Source organism: Empidonax traillii, unplaced genomic scaffold (genome assembly GCF_003031625.1).
Source record: "Empidonax traillii isolate 1590-97213 ecotype Southwest subspecies unplaced genomic scaffold, ASM303162v1 scaffold215:size2007263, whole genome shotgun sequence".
NCBI classification, from domain to species: Eukaryota; Metazoa; Chordata; class Aves; order Passeriformes; family Tyrannidae; genus Empidonax; species Empidonax traillii.
Window position 1 is genome coordinate 1,786,677 of NW_020955408.1, and position 26,142 is coordinate 1,812,818.

A 26,142-nucleotide genomic window follows, 5' to 3' on the forward strand; every position below is an offset into this window, starting at 1 on the left:
ATATAATTTTTATGGTAAAAGCACTTTTTATAAGATATCCAAGTTCCAAATCCTAGGAGGTGTCAAGGAAGAACACATAATATTTTCTTGTCTCTCTGTCATTATAAGTCACATTCGACTTTCTGATCCAAGTGGTCTTTATACCTAAAGACCCTGACACATGTTTAAATGATTTGTTCACAGCTTTAGGACTGGAGTTCATGATTTACTGAGAGACAGGTGGTAGACTTGATGTCTTAAATGAATGCAGAATTGTGAGAATGCAGTAAAATCTCTTTGATTTTCAAGACACTACTGTTTTTTTAAATAAACCTGACTCTCTTCAGTATTATAGCAACCAATTTATCAGATCATGTAAACATGGGAAGCTGAAATGCCAGATGTTTTTTAACCAAGTCAAGCATAATGAAAACTGTTAATTCTTTAATATGCATTTAAAATATAGAAAAAGAAGCATTTTTACTTGTATACTTACATACACAAAATGGATAACCATAGAACCCATCAGCACAGCGTTCACAGTTTTCTCCCTGGAAATTCTGTTTACAGAAGCAGCGGCCAGACCCTTCCTCACAGCCCTCTGCATGCTCCAAGTTACAACTGCAGGCTAAATAAAAGTATCAGCAATTAGGCACTCTTTGGAAAATGGTAATTTGCCTTTTACAGCAGTGCACAATGGCATTTTAACAATAAATTTGCAGTTGTGAATGATTCGTTATTTAAAGAATTAACATTTTCATATTTCCCAAGGACTTTATATCATCAATGAATCCCTTAGAAGAAAGACCCATATTATTTTCTTAGAGCAATTAGAGTATTTTAATTCCAAAATCTACACATTATTACTCCACAACACTGCAGCAGTTATCTTCTCTGTGGCAACTTCTCACCTCTCTCCTTGGTCTAGGCTAAGCACCACATTCCATCCGCCTTCCCTGACACATGACATGCAGCAAGCATCATGGCCATGGCTTTGCTGACTTCCCATCCTTTTCAATATCCAAACACAACATAACTGTAATTTCATCCCACCTGTTACATGGATCTTTCAGCCTGTTTGTAATCCAACCCTTATCTCTTACCTATACTCAATTATTATTTTTTAAATGTTCTATTAGTAATAATCCTATCGCATCCCTTACTAGTCAATAGGTGCAGCATCGCCTAAAATCAGAGAAGTGATCCTTGTGACCTTTTGAGCTATAGAACAAAATCTTCAAGTGACCAAGAGCCAAAGGATACCTCACATGTACATTAGGGAGCTAAGAGAAGCAAGGTCACGAGAAGAGATGAGAGTGGCTCCCTAGAGGTCCTGAGCTCCTCCTCACTGTGGGGTGTGTAGCAGTACCCCAGGTTTCCATGATCCTATCTCCTCAGTAGCCTTTACTGGTTTACTTCCTCCTATTGCCCTGCTGCTGGTCTGAAGCTTTATGCTCAAATTACACATAAGTATAGAATAATATAATTTAAAAGGTCTAAAGCAACACAGAAAGTCATTTGCAGTTGTTCCCCAACATCTTTTGGCCACTTTTTCGTTTTTCCTTGCCAAAAGTTGCATCTTATGCCTTTATTACAGCCATAAACTTCCAAGCCACCACAAGAAGATACTCCATAGAGAAGGACTCACGTATACAGCCATCAGGAGCTCTCACTGGAACACCATAAGGACGATAGTAACCTTTTGCACACTTCTCACAGTTAATACCAGCTGTGTTATGCTGTGCAAAATGAAACAAAAGGAGAATATGAGGTAAAAAGAGGAACTTGGAAGAATTAAGAAACAGTAACATCCTTTAAAATGTTTATATATACAACTAAGAAAGGATTGGCACAGGATAAAATAGAATATGACTGCAATGAAGACAGCAATCATCATGTGGCCTTCTTTAGCCACCTATTCTCTACAGGCTTCTGAATCACGGTATTCTTGCATAAAGCAGCTGAATTTTATTTTTAAAAACACTATAAAGAAAAAACTATTTTAAAAATTATTTGGAAATATTATCTTTTTATCATGATATCTCTTTTCATGATGCTTTCTTATCACAATATATATGTTGTTCAAGCAATCAAGAATTTTTCCTCATACTATATATCAATTTTTTGCACACCCTGTGTCTAAGATCAGCCATATCAAAACAAACCAAAACCTAAACAGTCCAGTAAGCACAAAACAGATTTTTCCATTAGGAAAGTATATGTCTCTATAAATATGTCTTTTAGGTACACACAAAAAAAAATCCTAAGTAATTTGAAATACAGCAAAAATATATAATTGCACTGTGAACACAGTCCTGAGTGTATTTCAGCTTGTGCAGCAAAGCTCTCTCCTGTAGTGGGGTCAGCAAGAGTGTGCAGCAGCAGTGGCAAGTACCAGTTCAGTAAATCACGGTCACATGAAGGCATCCTGATGAGCTCACAGATGTGTGAGCAGGGAACCAGAGCAGGAAGCTTTGCCCTGGAGCAACCAACGCAGTTTCTCCCAGCTCCCACTCGCTGTTTAGTTCCTCCTTAGGGAGTGTTGCAATGCAGGGCTGAGCAGGGACCCAGTATTTACCAGAGGGACTGGTGGGCAGTTCCTGAACAGGGCACCCAGAACACTGCACACTCTTCAGAGACTACTGGTGCTAACTCCAGTGACACACCGGAGGCCCCAGCCCAGGCAGAGCTTCAGAAGGAGGATGCCACTGTCCAGGTCTGGGGCTGTGGAGGCTTGAGCCTCTCCCTGGAGCTTGGGGAGGTCATTAACCTGTGCAGAGCTTGAGGGTAGGGATAAGAGGACAGGCCAGCACAGCTGATACTGCAGTGGGTGTCTGTTACAGACCACCTGAACAGGAAGGCAAATGAAACCTTCTTTAGGGAACAAGAGAAGGCGTTATTACTCAGATAACTACAGATACTACAGATAGCTGGAGATACTACAGGTAACTTTAGTCAACTTGGTATCTGCCAGAAGGGCAATGCAGCAAGGTGCAAGCAAATCCATAAATTATTCCAGAAATATTACATTTCATGAAATTAAATATTCTGAATGTATGAAGGGCAATTTCTAATGTAGAGGTTCACGAACCACTTAGGGGAGATGCTCTGTCCCAAATAACACCCACCAGCAAGGAAGAACATGTGAAATTGAGGGCAGTGTTGGCTGCAGTGACCCCAAGATTGTGTATTTTAAGATCCTGAGACAAGCAAGCAAGACAAATAGCAGCATTACAGTTCTGGGCTTCTGAAAAGCAGATTTTGCCTTGCTCAGATAGCTGCTTGGCAAGATGCTGTGTAAAACTCTCTAGTGGTAAGGAGACTGAGTGGTAGTTGATTCTTCAGGACAGCCTCCCTAGAATAACAACAGTTCTTTCCAATGTGCAAGTATGCAGAAGGCCAGAACAGATAAACACAGATTTCCTGATTGATTTCTAACTCAAAAACAAAATACACAGAAGGTAGAAGCAGGGACAGTCCACTTAGTGGCAATACAAAGATATTGCTCAAACATGCAGGAGTGGAGTTAGGAAAATTAAAGCCAAGCTGGAGTTAAAACCAGCAAGGAAGACGGAGTATGAAAGGAAAAGTTTCTAAGAGTGCAGCAGCAGCAAAAGAAAAGACAATGGGAGCCCATTTGCTCAGTGTCGAAGGAGATCCAGGGAACAAATCATCTTAGGACACACAAAAGACTGGAAGGTGACCAGACATATTTACCATAGTTTACCTAGGACAAAGAATGTCCAATCAGCTTCATGGATCTCTCTTACCAAAGGTGCCCAGCAATAGGATGAGAGGCAACAGGCACAGATTGGAACATGGGAAATTCCAATTAGATATCGGTGGGGGGGGGGGAAATTCATCATGAAGGCTCATGAAACACTTGAACAGGCTACCATGAGTGGCTATGCCATTACAGTCCTTGGGGGTGGTCAGAACTTGGATGAACAAGTTCCTGAGCAATCTGATCTAATTAGACCCAGTCTGGGTAGGGAGTTGGACTATGTGATTTCCAGAGCTCCATTGTTATAAGACTCTAAAGAAACTAATCTATCTTTGTATACAACATTTCCACTCTATCACTTCTTCATCGAGGCATCCATTCGTAACACCTTTTTTCCCCCAATGAAAACAGAAAAAGTAAATTTAAATCCATGTACTTTAATAATAATAAAAAAATCTTATAATTAGATTTATGGTAAATTCATTTAATCCAAATTAACTTCCATGGAATTAATTGCAAACAATTCATAACAGTCATATAACCAGGACTCGTAGATTTAGACTAATTTTGCTCTTTTCTATCCTGGAAGCATTATAAAAGAAATGTTCTTTCGTGAACAAAGATCTAACAGAAAGGATCAAAATGATAAATCTTACTAGACTACATGAACAAAGTTCTGCACAGAAATGTCAGCTGGAAGACAAAGAACATTTCTTCTACCCATGCTAGTAAAAATAGCTCTACTCTCTTCTGACTGCCTCTTGGACAATATCTGATTATACTGTGGCAATAATTACATTGTGGCAATAATAATATGGAAAACATACTCTTTACTGGATATTTCCTTTTTTTGTTCCTTAAATACAGCTATATTTTTACATGCACAGCGTGATAATACATAAATCACGAGGTTTCACAGGAACATAGACTTGATGACAATTTTCCTGTAATACAACGTTCTGGTCAGCTGCTTGTCACCACACATCATGTATCAGATGACTAGACAACAAAAGGAAGACAGACTTCCAAATAAGTTTGGATGTATTTAATCATGAGGTCACTGAACCAATGAATAAAAACAACTCAGGTTGAAAGGGACCTCAGGAGGTCAAGGGGTTCAGTCTCACCCAAAGCAGAGGTAAGTCCAAGATTAGATCAACTTCATCAGAGCCTTTTATGATCTTTCCTCACAGTAGTTAGACGGAATAGAACAAGTTACTCAAAATGAGAGACATTCTTTCTCTTTCCAGGAATGTGTTCTCCATTTGGAGATGTTCCAGGAGGATAGAGGAGCGTAATGACAGTTTTCCTCTACCTAAAGTGGGAGTTACACATACGACAGAACCAACTCTTCTCACATAGGCACAGCAAAAGCCCCAAAGCCAACAACTATCACAAGTTGCAATTGGGCAAATTCCTACTGAACAGTAGCAAAAATCTCTTTACCATGAGCATGATTAAGTGCTATAAAAGATTACCCAGGGTCTGTGCAATGTGTATCCTTTGTCTAATTTTCAGAAGTAACTGGGTATTTCTCAGTGCAACCAGATATAATTTTGCATCTAGCCTTGGTATGAATGAAACACTAGCCTAGATGACTTCCAGAGGTCTCTTCAATGATTCTTTTTCCAATACCAGCAAGTTTCCATCTTGGAAACTTGTCTATATCCTCCTTTACTTCAGCTGATGAGGGAGAGCCCTCTGTGTTTTGCTGCAATAAGGAATCACCTGGCCTGAGCTGGCATGTTATTTGGTTAATTTTACTTCCTTCTGTTAAGCAGGAAAATGTTTTTATAGCTGATTGAATTGTTACATTGTGTGGTTTTATTTGAATCACACAGGACTGAGCCAATAAATACAATTTGTATGTATCTTTTACACATCAACAAGTATTGTTGTACAATGTAAAGTATTTTCACACACCTTTTCCCATGCTTTGAGTACATCAAAAAAATGGGCCTATCTAGACTGGTCAGCCCCAAAACTACTGGTGTGGAGACAGCTCCACTCCACTAGCCCTTCTTCAATTGTCATTTATTTAAACTGATCAAAATGACCTTTTTACCTGGCAGTTAATGCAGACTCCTCCACCTTCATAATGCCCATGGATGTTTAAGCTTTCTCGACGCTGGTCAACATCAGCATCATAGTAGCAATCAGTGGCATGTCCATGGCAATTGCAGGCTGAAAAAGTAATATTCCAAGTCAACTTTCTTTTTGTTGCTGGAATTCATTAATGAAGCAGAGTGGAAAAGAAGCTTTGATTTTTTTTTTTTTAATGGGTACACTCAGGCATGTTGGAGTATATTCAAATGCACATATTTACCTATCAACAACTGAACTTTCATACCAGAAACACAGTAGAGTCATGTATTCATGAAGAAAAAGTGCTGCTAGGCTTATCTGAGGAGGCAAGTTGTACCATCTCAAACCTATATAGTTATGCATAAATGTAGAACTAGGAAGCTCCAGAAGAATGGTCACAGCAGGTTTTTAAAACAATCAGAAACATGCTCAAATGTTTATTTTTTCGTGTCTAAAAAAATACATCTGGGCTGATGTTCTGCTAAACAGCTACAGATAAGGCATAAATATTTAAACAAAAAGACCTACACCAAAGAACTCTCATATTCAGCTGTAAATACAAATCTACCAGCAAGCTTGGCTATGCATTTACCCAGATGCTGTCTTCTGAATGGAGACATTTTAAGTGTGGGTTGATTCTACTTCCTGAGAATTGTGAATACCAGAAATATGGTTTAGAGAAGCATGGTATGAAGAATAGTAATACCAGGAACAATACTGTTGTTGCTGATGCTGATATTATTATTATTATTTAGAAAAGGATAGAATTGGGTGACTGAAATAACCCATTTCCCCAGTGTACAGTTGCCTATAGTCTCAGCTGTGATAAATTTTACTTTGGGTGGTTTGTGGCTAGCTCCTTTCCCTTACTTTTCCCTCCTGCTAGGCTAAACAATCTTAGAGTTGCTCTGAATCCATCTACACATAAATGTTCAGCTATACTTTTAACTCTTTGTAATAGATCTTAAGAATGCACTGCTCAGAAGAGATCAAGAGACATCTGTGAGGCTTTGCTTGCAGGCACATCAGACTCACAAGTGCTTCACCCTAGGATGTTCACCTATTGAAAATATCTGAAAAAAAATCCACTGATGTATCCACTTGTCACCTTGTACAGACATCAGGGCTTCACCAATCCCCTTAGGAGGGATTCCCAAGGTGGGAAAACTTAGTCCTGAAAAGCTTTGCTTTTTTACCTTTGGCAAAAAGGCCTGGCAACATAAATTGCAGGGCCAGTCCAATGTTTGAGTAAAGGGTGATGGATTTACCCAGAAAATAATTTATCTAATTTCCTACAGATCAGTTATTTGTATCTCATCTTAGATAAAACTAATCCCTTTCCATTAGTCATGTAAAGCTCTGCCAGTCTTCACTGAAATCTTTTAGAACTATAATATAATTCAGAGTAGTAACCAAACATAACAGCAATCAACAGAATAAATCAAAGGGCATGGCCATGGTTTTGCCAGGAACTCATCTCATGTCCTCATTTTTCTGATCTGATCTTTTCTCGCTGGAGAGGAACAAATGGGAATTTTCCCGAAAGCATGCAGGAGGCAAAAAAGGCTTCCCCAAGCACCTGTGTGCTAGTTGAGCTTTTAATTTCAGCTGCTTCAGCACTCCAGAGAAACCTTTCCAGGAAATTCCTCAAGTTTTTAATTGATACTGCTATTATTTCATGTTTTACAACATAAATAATTGCACTCATGCCTCTAGGACCAAACTGTCTCTGAGCTACAGCTCACATGTCTTCTAACAGCAATAGGAAATTATTTCCTCTGCTTATAGTAATAGTGTGTTCTCTTCGAGGGCAATAGAAACCCCTTCTACCTCATCACACATGTTTTCACCACTTTGGGCCATCTGCCGTCCCACACAGTACAGGGAAACTTGTAACAAAATGTTGGGCCGATCCCTACAAGCTCCCACCAACCTCTTTTGGTTTCTTTCAAGGAATCTCAAGCTTCTGGAAAGCAATGGGGTTGCTTTAATTCCCTCACTAATGGCTGCCAGCAAAAGAGGTCTGCACCTGGCAAATGCTCTCAACAAATCACCTCAAACCGCTAGGAGCAATCCATACTAAAAAGGCTATTTTTTTCAGAGGCAGTTAGAAACAAAGTTGTTTTGGCTCAGAACCTTGTAGATGATATTCTGTAAACTCATTCTTTAAAAAACATGACATTATTTATGCTCTTTGTCTCTCTCTTTTTTTGGCAGAAAATATTTCCCTTTCAAAGAGGGGAACTTGAATGAGGTTTCAAATATTGTTCAAAAACTGTGTCCCAACATGCCTACCTCCTATCAAACATTTTAATCACATACAACCTCCCTTCTCCCTCCCAAGTTGTAATACTGCAGTTTTCATTAAATAAGTCATCTCTTTATTCCTCAAACTAATTATATAGGTACATCTCTTTGGCTTTCAAATAAAGTTCTCCTGTTAACAGTTTGTACCCACTGGCTATGCTACTCTCAGGAAAGGCAGATGAGAAATACAGATTGGGCCAGACACAAAGGAAATGCCTGTGTGCAAAGGTTGCAACATTTTCTGTACCACGCACTACCTGGTTTCTGGCCAGAGGGATGCAAAACACATCTGTGTGACAGTACATGGCCATCACCATAAGAGAGTCTGTGTCGTTGCTTTCTTTAACAAAAGAACGAAACAAGGAGAAATGGGAGAAAGGCAAACGAGTGGCCTTCTCCAGATTGGCTACTTTGTCGAGCTAGCACACTCCAAACTCCCAACTGCAAGTGTGGGATCACCAGGACTTCCACCAGGAACACCTTTGTGCCCACTGACACACACTTAGTGAGGGACAACTGTCAGCATGAGAAGGGAGGGCGTCTCAAGCACCTGTAAGCAGTGGCAGCCTTGAGCAATCTCTCTGCAATCTGAACACCAAGATGCCTCTAGCCTCTGCTCTTTTGGGGGAATCCACAGTCCATCAGCAGACAGCTGTGACTGGGGAGAGATACTGACTCAATGTACTACAAGAAGGCTTCCACTTTTCTCATGTCATATTTTCACACAAATTAGTATTTTAGCTGTTTAGTAAGGAAGTAGAACGTAACATAAATAATATTCACTGCATCATCTATATCTCATTGCTGCATGGAGAGAATTTCCTCTGTAAAGAAAAAAAGGTGTTAAACCACGCAGTGTGCTAGTTATGTTCAACGAAGGTGTGTGCTGCAGCTCATTCCCACCCTCTTGTCAATATCTCTTTTAACCCACCATCTTTTCAGCTACTCACGTTCACATATGTTTGTGCTCCCAGCTGTTGCAGGTTGCCATTGTTTCTGATTATATCCAGGGCAGCAGTGATCACAGGTTTCCCCACAAGTGTTATGCTGACATTCACACTGAAACCTACAGATTAGAAAGGTTCTTAATGAAGCTGAATTTCAACCTTTCTTCTTAATTTTTTAAAATAAAAATTAGTATTTTTCTCAATTTTACTGCAGTCCAAGACTTACATGTAAGTGTGAAAAGGACAGGATATAAGTTCACATGTAAAGAGGTCAATCAGTAATACTGGAACATTTTGGAACTTCCATAAAATTCTTCATGATTGACTACTTTAACCATGTAATTATGAGATTATTAGCATAGCTTACTTATAGAGAACATTTATAACTGAATTTAATAGACTGGATTATGAAACTATTCTAGTATATTAAATAAAGATGACATATAATAATTTAGGATGTATCCTATTTCAGCTTCATTCCAAGGTTTAGACTTGTTGACCCACAGTAAATCAAAATATTTATCAGCTTTATAGGCATTCTTTCATAATTTTTTCATTATGTTTTGTTTACAATGATTTTATCAGTGTTTTTAACAAACCAAGATCATAACTTCACCTATTATTTTAAAAATAGTGCACACTATTCATCAAGAAATTTATTTTTTTTAATTTAGCTGAATAGCCTATGTAAAGAGTAGGATTTAATTATGGGCTAGATCTTATTACCACACATAGCAACTAAATCCCATGATTAACAAAGACCTCGAGACTAGAGAGGCCTCTTCCAATTTTCCTCTCTTATCTATGTAGTTTAATAATAAAGGGGCAATAAAATTTTCAAGTATAACCATCCTATTCCTGTAGATTTTACAACTTTGGTACTTACTTTCTCTAGTATAGACATCTGGAACAGAGGCACCCATCTCCCCACTTATTCTTCATTAAAACACAACAGAAAATATTGCACTGCCCTGATACAAGATTGTTTCAGTGATGCCATGGATAAGAGCAACAGCTGGTTTAAACCAGGTTTTTAAAATATGTTGTAGATAGTCTGGCTATTCAGTCACTTCCATATAGCAGGTGAGCCAAAAAATCTGATCTAACCCTTCGTGAAATGAATGTGAAGATCACAAACTTCACAAAGAAAGGGAATAATTTTTTTTCTAGTAATGACTGAAATCTTGGCTGAGCTCAGTTATAATGTTAAATACCTCTACGAAGTTCACTGATTTTGTTCTTGAGTTGGACTTCCTGCTGTAAGAGATGATATCAATTCATGTTTTCCAAAAAGAACAAAGGGTTTCTAAGAAATTATTCGATCTGCCAAGCTTCAATTTCAAGTAAAAAGAAAAATCCAAGTAAAGACTTTTTATTATTATATTTTCTATTAAATATAATTCCCTCTTCATGTGTTTTCTTGTCAAGTATTACCAGATTCTATTTTTTTTAATGTAATGGAAAAAATCCCTGCAGAACTGTATCATTCTATAATAAAAAAAGATAATTTGAAAACATTTATTCATTGTTTTTATCAAATCCATGTTATGCTCCATTTACTTACTGGTATTGGTTTTCAGCTCTCCTTGCCTTACATTCTTCAGCATGGCCATGGCAAACACATCGACCACCAATACTGATGTCCTTTATACTGTAGTAATACTGTGGAACAAGCACAAAAAGTATGTATACGTCTTTCCTTACTTGTATTATGTCAGGAATACCAACATTAGGTTGTTAAATCTTGCTTATTAGAACTTTAAAGGCACAAATTTACAAAGAGCCAAATCAGGTAGCCAATAATCAACCTTCTGTTGATGGCGATGTCTCAGTATGAGACATCCAGCAAATCAAATACCCATGGGGTACCTAAAAGGAGCAGGCTTGTGAAGTTCACAACAAACACACGTCACTAAAGCTCTCCATTCCGCAGCAGCTACACAGTCACCAGTACCCAAAGCCAAAGCCTGTTTCAAATCAGCTTGAGGATGGAGATGTAAATTACTGTCAACACATCAATTCGTGAGACTGTGGTCTGACCAACAAACAGGATATGCTGGTACGGGCAGTGTACTTTACCCATTCAGTCAAAAACTATCACTAAACACTAGAAAAAGACAAAAATCACCAGCTTGGTCAAAATCACTCATGGGTCAAGATGGATTTGAAACTGTGACCTGAACTTGAACCACTTTGTATCTCATCCCCAGGCCTTTGATGGAGTCAACAGCTCCTCCCAATTTTGTGTCATCTGGAAACTTGCTTAGTATCCCTAAGTTTTCATCTGTTTCTGTAGTAAGTTTAACATAAAGATTTTTTTAAGACTATTAACTATTTCATAGACTTGAAAGGTCTCTACAATAAAAAATTGCACTCTCTATTAGCAATTTAATAAAGTACTTGATATTTCATTCATCTATTCTACACCCGGTGGCTAGGATAACATCAGAAGTTCTTCATATTAAAGCTGTGCCGCTCGCCAAGTAAACTAAATACTGCATTTACATCTGCCTGTGAGCAACATCTTAAAGTTTACTTAAGACAATAAAGGCAATTAATGGAACTGCTATCAAATAACTGGAATAGCTTTATGTTTTTCAGTGCTGAAACCCTCACACGCATTTGTGCAGTGCCTCACCCCAGGGCTTCCTCCAATTGTTACCAAATCTTCATTTTAAATGAAAAGGTTAAAAATAGCAATACAATATGAAGTCTTAAATCTCTGTAAGTATATGAATTTCTGTCTGGTGCTCCCTTGAGGAAGCTGAATTTCCTTACATTTCCCCACTGAATGGGGGTGGGACTTCAGCCTTCAAGCTCTTATGTGGCCCAAAATGCGCAGAAAACACCTAGGCATCTCAAACAATTTGTGGAAAGACAGTAACTTTCAAGTATAGCCTTTGATTCCTGCTCCTCCAGAAACTCAGGTACCGTTTTCAGAAAAATTTTCTTTGGATACAAATAACAAGAAGCAGTTTCAAATAAAGTTGAAGAGATTTGATTCCTCAGTTCTGTGTGAGATAGTTTAGAATATTTCTGCTTCCGTTCTTTATAGCTCCCATGATGCACCAAACTTCCCTCCATATTAGAAAGCAGGGAATGAAGACGGCCTGTTACAAAATCATTAATCATTACTTCCCCTCCATAAATCTGTGCTCACCTAGTTACCTTCTTGTCTCAAATGAACCTGGAGAAAATACGGGGATTTAAAGGCATGCTGCAAACTTAAAACATTCAGACCGTTTTATGGTCTCTAACATGCTTTAGTATGATAGTTGAGTATACACATCTACAGTTAAAACACTACTTACTCTGCGAGTTACAGTGGGGTCCCGTTGAGCTTTGGATATCAAGTGTCCAAGAAGAGTATTAGTTCTGAGAAAACGAAGGCGGATGTTCGTTGCTTTTGTGAATTCTCGAAGACTCGGGGAGTAAGTGAAGTTTTTTGCTCCTGGGCGGCCATTCACCAAAGATACTACAATCTAACAAAGAAGTGAGCACATTTTTGTTAAATATATCAACTGCAAGCGCCAACGGTGGCACAAAGCAAGATAAATAAAAGAATCCAAAACCTGACTATTGTTTCTAAACATATTTGCTGTAACAACTAGGCATTTCAGGCTGAAGCCAGGATATTGGGGAAAATGGTGTTGTTAGTCTTGGATCCTCCTGAATTCTTACTATCCATATGGTACACTGGAAAAAAAAGGAAAAAAAAAGTGCCTCCCTCTGTTTTGGAAACAGTAGGTATTACACGCCAAAAGTACATGTCTTAATAGGAAAAAACAATAGCAATAGTTGCAAATAGTTGTTTTAACAGTTGACAGTGTCAATGGGAGTTTTGCCTGAGTAAAAACATCAGGTTTTGGCTCCTTCCCAAAGCACATTTATTTTTGGGTTAAGGCACAAACATTCCTGGAAAATATTATTGTTACCAGGTCCAGTGCCTGTGAGCGTATTAATGGTCTTTAGGAAGAAAGTACAGAGTGTTGCTTTAGAAAACCCCCTCCCATGAAAGCAGGTTTGTCTGACTTCCAAAACAAGGGCTCCAGTACTTTTTTACTTTTTAAAGAAAGAGCTGCCAGCAGCCTAGCAATCATGAATCTCTATTGAATGAACAATCTAGTGTGTACATACAGGGCTTAGTAAAAGACTTTCATTTATTTATAACCATCCGGATAACATTTCTATATACAAACAGCTCCTGTACTCTAAGGCACGTAACAAGGGAATGATGACTGTGCCAGTTGCAGCACAATTCCCTCAGAAACTGTCACAGAGCATATAATAGGAGATGTTCTAGCAATGTTCTTCTGTAGGAATTATCCTTTACCATATCATATTAGGAAAATTTTACAGATATGTTAACAAACTAACCACATCAGGTGTAAAAGGAGAATGCCACCAGGAGAAGCTATCAGCACAACCAAGAGTTTAACACTCATTCAAATAATACAAGCCACAGTTCAACACCTTCAAAAGCATACAGCTATAGTGAAGTACCTAAATCATGATAAATATCAACACGGGTTGCTCTGAGGAACCCCTTCTTCTATAGGGAATGGTGACATTTAGGAGGAGTGAGGTCACCCTCCCAGAATCTCACCGTGGTTCTGGACTTACTAATGCAAATTCAAGCAGTCATAGCTGAAAAATTAATTCCAGCAAACTTTCAAAACCAATGCTGTTCGCTTCCAGCATTACACATTACCTCCCTAAAAGCACTTACCTCTCCATTTTCAAGAGGTAGAATGCGAGAGTACTCTGTGGTGCAAAGGACATCGCTGTCCCTCCTCACTGGAAGATTAGCTTCCTTTCCAAAGCGCTCCCAGCAATCTGCTTTTGAGTCTAGTCAAGAAAGAACAAAATTAATCTTATACATGAAAATAAACACTATTGTTGTAAATTAAGTTAACAAAGAACAATCCCCTGCGCTTTCAGGTAAATTCTATCCCATAATAGAATAACAGTGATTGTGTAGCTCAGCACAGAAAATCAGAAATTCCTAAAAACAATAATTTCTCTTTCCAAGTAACTCAGTGATGCTTAACAAGTCACGCACCTGTATTTCTCATACCATCACAAAAAAAAAAAAAGTTTTGTAGCTACTCCAAAATTTCGCATTTGTATTTCATTTTAATTTTTGCAAGAAACTTCAGGGTCCCATGGACCCTGCAGTTCTGACATACCCAAAAAACAAGACAAACAAAACAATCAAGAATTCCCAAGAGAGTGAAAAAAATTCACATGCTGAGTTACACATTCAAAATATCATACAGTCTTATAACTTATTGTAGCTAACTAAGAAAAGAGAAATGTATTTAACATTCTTTATCTTCTCTGCAGTTGAAATCTTCAGCAAACCCCATAGTTAGATTCGCTGCAACTGAGCGAATGATTAAAGAAACCTGCCAACAAAAGGGCAGTGACACAAGGATTTATACTTACAAGCAAAATATTGCCAGGGACTGTAAGTTCTTCCAAAGTCCACTGATCTCTCTAAGACCCACAGATCTGGACGAGGAGAATTTGCAAACTTGATAAGGATATAGGCAACATGGAAGAGCTGGTGACAGAATATATAGAGATCTTGTCAGGAGCTTTTTTAAACTCTATAAAAGTACCATAATAACAAAACTAATGCAAATAAACACCTTTTCTTTAGTATACAGGGAGAAGGCTATTCTCTGCAGTTTCGTTCACATTAAAACAAGAGGACAGATTCTCAGCTGGCTACCTCACCTGGCAATGTGCTTGAGTATAAGACAACTGCAACAGGACTGTGTTGAATGCCATCTACATTTCAGAACAGGTCTGTTGCGCAGATGACTGCTTGGGTGTGGTAAGGGTATAGTATTTAATCTTGAAAAGTTAGCATCTCAACATATCACTGAACTAAGACACTTCTGCAGAATCCTAGTACATCAGTCAATCACATAATTGTGCTTGCAGTTAAGGAGTATAAAAATGATGTAAGAGAAAATGCACAGAACCTTAACATTGGGACTCCTTTGCTTGTGTTTACAGTAATCTCAGAAACTTGTTCCTCATTTTAAGAATATCTCCAGATAATTTTTGCCACTTGACAGACTTCCCAAGTAGAAGACGCAAGCCATGCTAGAATTTTGTGGGTATCAAATAACACAGGAGAGATTCTTATGACCAATAGCTCATTCAATGTCTGAAACAGCTCAAAGACCTTCATCGGCTCAAGGTTCCCAAGGCCAAGGTGCTCACTGTGTATCACAGAGATAGACCACAGAGACAGAAACCTCCCAAACATTAGAGCAAAAATGGATTTGACAAAAAAAGACATCTTACTGTAAGCCTCTTGGTATAATCCACAGTCATAAAACTCAGGACATCAGTAAAAACTATCTCTACACAAAAAAATAAAAACAGATTGATTCTAAAGGTCATTTAAAATTTAAACAACCACAACACGGATAGCAGTTGCCAATAAAAGTGAATCAATACTGAGGTAAAGTCAATATTCAAGTGAAGCTGCACTGGAATTTCCCCCTCAACAAGCTCACTGGAGAATTATCTGCTGGCAGGAGATTCTCACTTTGATGGGAGAGTGACAGTCAAAGGTTTGTTAAGTACCTGATGCCAGAGCCCCACATCAAATACAGCAGTTTATCTTTGCACAAACCTCACAAATGTCATAACCCTGGCGCTAATACTTTGCATATGTTATTAGACTCCAAACCACAAGTGCATACAAGCTCTCAACCACAAACTGGGAACAGCATCTTTTGGCATGCCTGGCCCATCCAGTTGCCAGCTAGGAACAGTTTAATAGCTGTCACACCAAATGGGACCACCAAGAGGGATACTGGCCATATGGACATTACGTGTCATCCAGTATGGCTAGTCAGGGCAAAGACTGGTATACTTCCAGGAAAGCATAATTTTGAATTTGAATAATTTGAAATTCCTAAAGAAAGAAGGTGTTTCATATTCTTGTTTTAACTCAGCTGAATCTCTAAAGGGGCACTGATGTGTTCAAACCAGGTTTGCACTGAGCAGGCAACTGCCTATCGATGAATAGTCCTTCTTCCCTTATATTTTAAGGTCTTTAGGAGTCCCATCCTTATGTGTATGTTAACAAGATAACAGCCTATGTTTTGAGTGACACAGATTTAATCAAGACAAATGATTAAATTAGAAATCCCGAGGAAACGAAGGAAACGTAGACAAAGTCCTGGCTTTTCCAGGGCTCCACTGCTTGTCATGTCATGGAATCATTACAACAATGACCTTCTACCTACTCTCCAAAAAAGCAGATGACTTCTACCTCAGCTTGTCATACAGTCATTATATTCTTCTACTCAGATGCTACTCAAAGTGCTGACACAGCCATTCTCATCTCATCTCATCTCTCACAAGAAGTGATACCTTCTCAAAAGAGTGAGTAAAATATCGGAGTGAATTCCATTTCCACACTACTTCCACACTGCTGAAGAACTCTGAGACAAGCCCACTTACACATCAGTGTCACTCTGGACTACAATCTTTCATATGCATCTTAAAAAAGTGGCCAAAATGAAGGCACACAACAGTCGAATCAACACGTGGCACTTGTCAAACACCTGTATGCCACATCTGCTATCCAACCGTGGAATTTGCTTAAGCCTATGACTACTCAATGCATGTAAAATTGAAATACTCTCTGATATGGGTTTTATATGAGGAACTCTGTAAGTCTACCAGTGCTTAAATAACTGCCTCCCAGTACCACTTTTTGCCTATTTCCATGCAAATCACAAAACGGTAGTTAAAACAAAGCACGACAACTTCACATTACCACTGCATATGAAACCCTTCAATTCACAAGCAGCTCTCCTTACATCTCACAGTTTGAAATACTGCTCAGGTTTGTACAGTCACATTCAGGAAGGGGAAAGGGATAGATCTTTGATAAAAACTAAATTAGTGTTAGTTAATGACAATATATCACCAAAACACAGTCACCAGCCCTAGCACCTGTCCTGCTTCTGACTTCACATGAGTGCCTATGACTTGGTTTTGACCCGGACCAAGGATGTAGAATAGCATCCTTAAAATCCAAACTTCCACTACAGTTAAATACTGACCAAGCTGATGAATGGTCTCTCTCCAAATCTGATGAGGCAACAACAGAAGCAAATTAACCACTTGCTTAGAAAATATATCCTTGCTAAAGCCAAAAGAGTAACCTTGCTGACATAACACATAGAAAAACAACTATTATAGCCAATTTTAATCACATATTCTAAGCTGGAATTTCACTAATTTAAATCTTGATCCTAACCTAAGACCTACCCTGTAAAAAAAGGTAGATTAAACTCAGAGCAATGTGTTTCTTCAGCCATTTATTCTTGAGGAAAAAAAGAAAGTGTCTTAATTTTTGAGAAAAAGTTTATTGGGTTGATTTTAAGCTGAATTGCTTTCATTAAAAAAATTCCACAATTGTTCCTTCAAAAGGAATGTTAAAACTTTAACTAAGCATTAAAACTGCTTTTTTTGGTGCAACTATATAATAGAAAAAAAAATTTTTCACCAAAAAAAGCCTAAAGTAAGGCTCAATCAAAATTCTTACTATTTCTTGTATGAATATAGAACTAAATTTAAAAATAGAAACAGCATTTTGTTTCCATTACTGGAAACAATCCACTCTGGAAATGCATGCTTGAAAGAGGATGTATTACTGTAAGTGTCAAACATCTTATCCTGTAATCTAGCAGCTTAGTTCAAACCTGATGATTATCAACAGCTGGAATTTAACTAGTGCCATATTGATGTGACTTTTTCCTGTCCACTCAAGTTCAGATCTGAACTGTTCTTGCAGTCAGTGGCCTTGAAGAGTCACAAAAACCCAGACAGATCTTAAAAGTCATCCAGCAGAATGAGTAAAATGTCCTCCTCATGTGAGAATGAAAACTAAAATTAAGGGCTGCATATTACCAACATTACATTATAAAGACAGATTTTTACAGAAGCTCTTACAGGTGAATTTAAGATCCTATTGAAAGAGCACATTTAAATCGATTGAGAGTTACATTATACCGTTATTGCTAATGATACAATACTCACAAACTATAACAGCATGCACACTACTTATTTTAACCCAACAGAAAGAAAACTTCCTGTTACCCATTGCATTCTCATAGAATTCTAAAAATCACAATAGTACTGGTTTAAAATGTTTTCTCTACTTTCTCCTTAAAAGTTTAAACAACTCTTTATACAGAAAAATTACCAAGATTTATTGAAATCCTAAAATATAAGAGAAAATGGAAGGAAGTTAGATATAAATATATAAAGATATAGCATATTTTTCTCCATTCCTGGCAACATAAACTCAATACAGAATACTAAAATACTGAAATTACTTTTAAGATGAGTGCTGGACATAAACTAGCACGACATAAAAACACACTATGTTATGAACAATCATAATGCTGTGTGCTGCCCCTGTAGGAAAAGATTGTTCTTCCTTTTTAGGCTCATGACAAATAAAAAGTCTTGGAGTGTGGTAGTAACAAGAACCCAACTAAATCCAGGTAGACCGTCTATCTGAGGCATTCTGTAGATCTCAAAATGTGTTCAAAAAGATATCACAGCAATCCTTGTTCATGTAATCTGAGCTGTAGAAGTATGGAGAACAGCTGTTTCCAGCAGGATGGAATTTCCTAAGACAGCATTATCAGATATATCTACACCACCAAAACTTCCCTCAACATAGTAAGACTGTTCCTCTAGGCTTCTGGCATTATCTTGAATCATGTGGTTGGCACTGCACGTTACTCAGAAGAGACAGAAATCTGATGATCATTTAAACTAAACTCAGATGTGGGCTGATGAAGGACTGGGATTTATGGAAGAGTGAAGTGCTTGGCATCTGCTCCACACCTTAGTGCCACTGACTGCACAGGGTTGGCGTGTGCAAGCACATTAGTTTCTTAATGTAATGAAGCCTTAAGGTCTTGAGCGTTGTTTCCTCTCAAAGACCAAGTCTTAAAAGTAACAATCTCTTTAAATGAAATAAAAATCCCATATACTCTAGTTAAAATTAAAGGCTTTGATTTCTTGAAGTTGCAAAGAGGTAAGCACTCCCTTTATTCAAATATCTCAGTGGGACTTGAGGCACTCTTGCAGATCCAGATACATATAAAACACTCCTGGTAGTCAGTATTTGGCAATTCTCAACAATGTATTTTGCAGATTAAACTGTCATATAAAAAAATGTCAGTGAGACAGAGCTGACCCAGCCTTTCTGGTAGTTTCCATCTACCCTTCTGGGCATGTGGAAGAGTAGCTATAGCAGAGGTGCAGACAAAATCGTGTGTGGGTAGTATCTAAGAGGCATTAGATCTCCTGAATGTGCTTAACTGTGCACACATACACACAGCAATGCCTACACCTGTAAAGAGTGACAGTGACTGGAGAGGCTCCCACCTCACAGCACGCAGGAGTTATCCCTTGTGTGCCAGCCTCACAGCCTGCGTGTGCAGAAGCCAGGAACAAGCACAAGACTTCCAGTGTTGTTCAGTTATCTCTGTGCACGTTGCATTCACATCATGCTTTCATTTAACCAGCCACTGATGCTAAAGAGCATACTTAGTTAGGTAAGTCAGCCCCTGTGCATATGCCTCGTTGGCATGTCTGGAGATCTTTTCTCTATTCCAGTTGGTGGCAGGACCAGACGGGAGAAGCTCTCCATACATTTCACAGGCAATACTGTAGAAGGAGGAACTGCTTCCAGAAATGAAAGGGTAGTCCATTCTTCAGGTTCAATCAGTCCCTGGTCTTTTTGCCAAGGCTGCAGGCAAATACATCAATGACTGCCAGTTATTTTCCTGAAATTTCTCATGCAGCCACTTTTCCACTGGGATTTGGACAATGACCAACTCAATGCTCACAATTATTTCTTACATATGGCCTCTTTCCTCACAGAACACTGAAGCTATTCATATGGGAAAGGATTTGTATGATTCAGCCCTCAGTTGTCCAGAAGATAAACGTCCTCTTATAAGGGCTATAGTCCAAAGTAAAAAGAACACAGTAGTACTGTCACCAGTGGAAGGAAACCTAGGGAATTGTGGAGGGTTGGAGGCTACCAGCAGAGGTTCTGCTTTTACTATACTGTGTTGAGAGTAAGGTATTTAGAAGAACATATCACAAAATGAAAGTAACATGAGCATGGAAAGGGAGGGGGGAGAAGCGGAAGTACAGACATGGAGGGATGGAAGTGAATGGGAACAAAGATCTTCCCAAAGGGATGCTAAGCAAGAGCCAGAGGAAAGCAGCGTTAGGAAAGCAAAGGAGAGCAAGACTTGCAAGGTTTTATTTTGAGAATAATACCAAATTAGAATAAAAAATGCATTTTAAAGCCAGTGACACATATCTATTAATGTAAACATAAGGAAAAAATTCTAAGCCATTCAAAAAGGTTTTAATTAAAGCTTGAAGAAATCACAACACATTGACTACATCTTAAAGGATAACATATGAGCAAGAAATAATGTATTTAGGGTATTTCCCTGATTAAGGTTGGTAGGTCAGCTCTGAATGAGCTTCTTGTAGTGTGACTGAGGACTAAATGGAACGTGTATTACCTGATACAACTTTCAGAAAATTCCATCAGACAGTTATTACTTGATCAGCTGAATTTGTGTTAATCTAGAGTTTACAACTAGATTCACCTTACTGTGGTATGAGCCAAAAATCACAACTAACTTCAAAGCATCATGTTTTGTGGCATGATCCCAAATGAGCTTCCTGCACAAACTGAAATACTCAGAACCAGAGTTCTCCAATATGAAGTAAGACTTCTGTGCTGTTAGCATCCCCATTTTTGGGTACTGCGGGGATGATATAGTACCTTTCCCAGACTAAAAACCCCCTTTTCTCCTCAGTGTGAACCACAGAGCAGGGCTCAGTGTTGCTGTGGATTCAGAGCCGAGCAGGGGCTCCAGAGGAAAGGCTCTGACTTACTGCTGGGGCAGTTCTGTAGGACTGCAGAAGCTTCATGCAGTGGTTCTCATGCCTTAAAATCCATAGGAGTTCTCAGTGTTTTTACAGAGCTTATGCAATTTCACACCAGACCTGTGTCTAATTTCAGGGTCAGCAATAATACAAAGTCTCCAACAGTCAAGTACAGTGAGTGCAATGACTATTTTTGGAAGCCCAGTTCAACACAGCTTATGATAAATCTCCCACCATCTTGACAGCTTCTCCCTACAGGAGAAGGGCCTACAGGACACTGTATTTTACAGAGTAATAGTTAAATAACCTGTAACTTCAGAAACATTTAAAATTATTATGTCAATCCTTTGTAAGTTAAGAACAACTCTTCTTGATGACAACAGTTTGCGAGAGCTAATTATATTCACCACAACAAATACTGTTTGCAAACCTATGGACGTAAAGGACTGTTATCAAATATAAAAACTAAACCCCTACCATATAAAAGCAAGTCAAAAGATGTAACAAACTGTGAGGCTTTTTACAAAATGTTTATATGCTTTAACTGGCAGAAAACAAAATCATGAACTCCTCCACAGGTCACAGCACTTATCTTAAATTTATGGTTGAGTTTGTCTCCTTCCCTAATAAAAGTACTAATTTGGACATTACATTCCACTGTGCGCCTTTAATTTACAGCAGTGACTAATAACATCGTTACATAAAAATTATCCAACATATTAGTGCACAAAACTTCACCAAGCCTGAGTCTTTCAGCGCTATATTATTGCCATAAAAGCACAGTAAAAAAAAATTACATGTAACTAAAGCAGCAATAAAATTTGTGGTCTATACTTTTTGAAGTGTAATAGTTAGACATTTCTTTTTCATCATACACTATCACACTATCCTGAATGTTCATCTTCTTCTGAAGACAAAGTTCAGAAAAATACCTGGGGGAGTGTTACTGTAATATCTGCTGAGCATTAAGCAAGTCAAAGATGAGGGAACACCTGCTAAAATTAGGCAGTCCAAAGAGTCAGGGGAAGAGCGATGAACTTCAGCCAGACATTCTGAATTCAGAAGCTTAAAATACGGTGAAAACTATATTGGGAAAAACATGACGAATTAAAGGAATAACTGAGACTTTATTTGATCCAAATACTTTAAACAAGTCAGGAATAGCCACAGTGTAAGCAGGTATGTTAACAGAATTGAGAGACAGCCTCAGGGATCAACATTATAATTGTTATTCAGAAGGACTGTGATGGATTAGAAATGTAACTATAGTACAGAAAGTCAGAAAGGGAGGTAAAGCTGGGCTTTTCCTTTAAGGTTTTTGCTTTTTCTCATATTACAAAGTGCAGCAAAATGAGCGTTCTTTTAGCAGAAAGCTTTAGCATCCTGAAGGGATTTTGACTTTCAAAACCACCCCTAGCCCTTGTGAAACAGAAGCGGCACCAGGTGGGTGTTCTGTTCCAACTCCATTGTAGTGAGTGCTAAAACTTCCATCATGGTGAAACTATTCAGTTAAATATTGTCATGAGACCTTGGCAAAAGGCTCCACTGGGACTCTGCTCTCAATCATAAAGATATAAAGCAGGAACACGGTAAATTAAAAGCTTTTGACTTTGCACCAAATTCTGCTTCCTCTAATTGTGGATACTTGATGACCAGCTTACACTCAGTCATTGCTTCCCTGCACGCATATGTACCTTACTCATTGTCATGTTCTGCATATGCAAAAACGTTTCCATATTTTGTTTGCAGAAAAAAGTGACTTGTAAAGAAAAAAAGAAACAAACAAAAAATTCACCAAAACCAAACCAAACCAAACAAAAACTACCCCCCCAAACCCAAACAAACAAAACTCAAAAACAAACAAACAAAAAAGAGGACAAATAGACAAATATTCAGTGAGGAAAAGTACATCCCTGCTATCTTTTCAATATTACATCCTGTGGTTCTGCGAAGTATTTAGGCACATACCTAACTTTAGGATTTATTTTTCCTTAAAAACCAAAACCTTCATCTCAGCTCACCTGAGGGGGAACTGCACTCTGAAAAATTGTCTCTGTTAACTAAGAAAGTCTTGCATGACTAACAAACACACACCAGGCTCTTAGTACTTAGGACCCTGAAGTAAGGTAGGGTGAACTGGGGTCTCAGTGTTTACCTGTTCTCTTGAACAGACTTACCCTGCCACAGTGTTCTTCTTCGTTAATGTATTGTGTGCTACTATATGAATTTGAGGTGTGAGAATACTAAGCAAAATGTCAAAAGTGAATCTCAAGTTCAAACAAATCCTGAGATTAAGCTGTAACTGGATGAATGCAGATATAAGATAATGTTCCTGAAATGGGGGGAAAAAACCACCATATGAAGCCTACTAAACCTTCATCCATCCAGCAGCTAAAATTATTCCTTCCTGATCACAAGACCTGAAGTAATTTTCACCTTTGTCTTGGGTTTCTCTTGTTTCCAAGTAAGGGAGTTCAGAGTTACCTTTCCAAGCCATATCAAAGTAATGAGAAACACATATCCTCCTGCTGAGAAATCCTTTAATAACTACAGGAATCTTAGCACATAGCAACTGGTCTCCAAGGAGTCTTATGAGAAGATGGCACTCAATTCATATTCTTCCCCTGAAAGGAGGAGGTTTCTCAGAAGTTAACTCGGCACATAAAAAGTATGATGTCTATCAGTAGGTTCTCCAAAGAAGATAGCAAGTGCACAGTGGGAATAAAAGTTTTGGATCGAGCAACGTGCAAAACAAGAGGGTGATGATGATGCAGCACAACTATTGGTCACAAATATACTGGGTTACACCAAAAGACAAATTACAGCCTGCAACCTAATCCCGTGTCTTGCAGGGACCCTGACAGATACAAGCAGCTCAAAAAGCAGATCTGCCTTACTGAGAAGTGATTGCCTTCCTGTGCCTATTCATAGCACCCTGCTCTGCATTCAGTCTCCCAACTCTGCATGTCCAGCCTTGAAACACATATTTCCCTGGAGTTTGCTGGAAAAGAATGACTGAGCAACTTGCTTTGCAGGAGGACGAAGCAGCGGGGTATAACACTCCTTAACTGTACAGTGTAACAGAAAGAGCAACACAACTCAGTGGGGTCTGCCAAGCTCATGGGGATGCTGTGGCCTCAAAATTCATTAGCTCCTTAATAGCTCTCCTTTCTGTCATGGCACAATGCAGAAAAGCAACTAAGAAAATAGGCACGTTATTAGTGCAATCAATAGAAATGCAAATTCAGAACTCACAGCAATTTGGTTTAAACTACTGATGTCCTTTATATTAAGCTGTCTGGTCTTTCTGCACTGCAGCTATTACTGGATACAAAAACACTTAATGAAGACATCCTCAAAACGAGAACCACCACAGACATGTGAGGGACAGGAGCATTAAAACACCATGTAACAGAAGATGTAAAATAAGTTGCACCTGAATTCCCAACAAAATGGTAGCCAAGTCTCAGCAAGAAACATTTGCTTACTTATCCCTCCCTTCGCTGTCAACTAAATTGAAAGCCCACTCAAAAAATCCTGTCCAATATAATCAATCAATAAACAGTTTCTACTGTCCAAAATATATATGTGCACGTACACATACATTATGCAGACCCACACATGTATTTATAGTCATATATTTTCAGCTGGTGTGAACTTGCACAGTGCAACTAATTTCACTGGATCGGTGCCCAATTATGGCAGCTGAGAATCCATCCCCGTGACTTAAAATACATATACAGAGGCTTTACTCAGCTACTTGGCCATCACTTGCACAGGAAATATGGGTGTTCATGTTACCGTCTCATTACTAATTAATATTGCATTGGTTTTGCTGTCCCTTCCCTTCTAGGCCATGTTATCAGTATTTGTCTGTCTATCACGAAGATCTTGCTGGATGACAGAGAAACCAGAAGGACCCCTGAGGCAAAAGCAGACTCCAAACATTATTGCCCAAAATATGCACATGAACAGAGATCATGGAATCTCTCTCTCTGTGCTCATGGAAAAGGAAAATATTAAATGGAAGATAGAGCCCTCAACTAAGAGGTCCCCCTGTGTAGCCTCAGGTTAACAAGTTAAAATGTCTGTGCAAGAAAGCATACAATCATTCCATTTCTGGGATGCCAGTGGCAAGAACCCCCACCTTCAAAATTCCTAAAGGAAAATAATAATTTTAATATAGTTAACTCAGCCAAAAAAATACAGAACATAAATCAGACAAAAAAGCTGTGATGCTGGAAGTTAAAATCATCAGTTCAAAAGTCTCCTCCAGTTGCAAAGAATAAATAAATGCAAGAAATGATCAAACCTCACCCAACTCCTCATGCACTTACCTGTCCCAGATCTAAAGTGACATTGACTTCGTTGTACTTCAAGCCCATAGAAAGAGGAGGGCTCTGCCACCAGCGCTCCGTGCCATCAATCGCATTGGTTACCGGGTGAGCCTTGCTGGGATCAGCAGCATTGCAGTAATCACAAAACTGGCCCTGAAGCACAATAAATTAAAAAGATGGTCTCAGACAAAATCTTATGCACTGACAACGCATGTAGTTGTTAACTGAGATTCTGATCCAGAGTGTTGACCAAAAATGGGGTTAAAGTTTGTTTTTTTTGTATAGTATAATTTTCCCCTGGCCATTAAATTACACACCCATACTCTGAAACACACTAAGATTTATGTTACAAACAAAAATTTCAGAATCTCAATAAAGGGGCTACAGTAAATCGTCCTTTATTAACTAATTTATTAACACTTTGGTGAAATTACCTATATGACATCTACAGTGGTGTTTGCAGGAAATTAATGAAACAAAGCTCCTTAGAACTGGACTAGGACCAACAAACAAATTATCCTCAATTCTCCCACGAAATACCCACATATGCATATAGCCTGGTATTAAAATCATATAAAAAAACCTCCATTACTTGCCTATAAGTTTAGTGTTACAATTTTATAACACTGTTTCCATTTTTTTCATGCCATTATAATACATTATGAATCACAGGTTTCTGAACAACATGTACTCATGGAAAATGCAATAGATCCTATTGAGTGTTCCCTTTAAATTTCCCATTAAAGAATCCCATTGTATCCTCATTTCCAGAAGTTACTGCCCAATTTCT

At 38.4% G+C, this 26,142-nt stretch overlaps 1 protein-coding gene across 1 annotated transcript in view; it reads right to left on the reverse strand.

Moving 5' to 3' along the window:
* Positions 1-25,489, reverse strand: part of LAMA3 (laminin subunit alpha 3) — a 112,309-nt gene extending 86,820 nt beyond the window's left edge. Inside the window, exons 1-9 of the mRNA XM_027887546.1 lie at positions 25,353-25,489; positions 14,491-14,608; positions 13,772-13,890; positions 12,354-12,524; positions 10,607-10,704; positions 9,046-9,161; positions 5,769-5,887; positions 1,628-1,718; positions 476-607 (exon numbers count right to left, since the gene is read on the reverse strand). Of these exons, the coding sequence (XP_027743347.1) occupies positions 476-607; positions 1,628-1,718; positions 5,769-5,887; positions 9,046-9,161; positions 10,607-10,704; positions 12,354-12,524; positions 13,772-13,890; positions 14,491-14,608; positions 25,353-25,400 (1,012 nt within the window). The 5' untranslated portion in view covers positions 25,401-25,489. The remainder of the gene's footprint in view (positions 1-475; positions 608-1,627; positions 1,719-5,768; positions 5,888-9,045; positions 9,162-10,606; positions 10,705-12,353; positions 12,525-13,771; positions 13,891-14,490; positions 14,609-25,352) is intronic.
* Between the last annotated feature and the right edge of the window lie 653 nt (positions 25,490-26,142).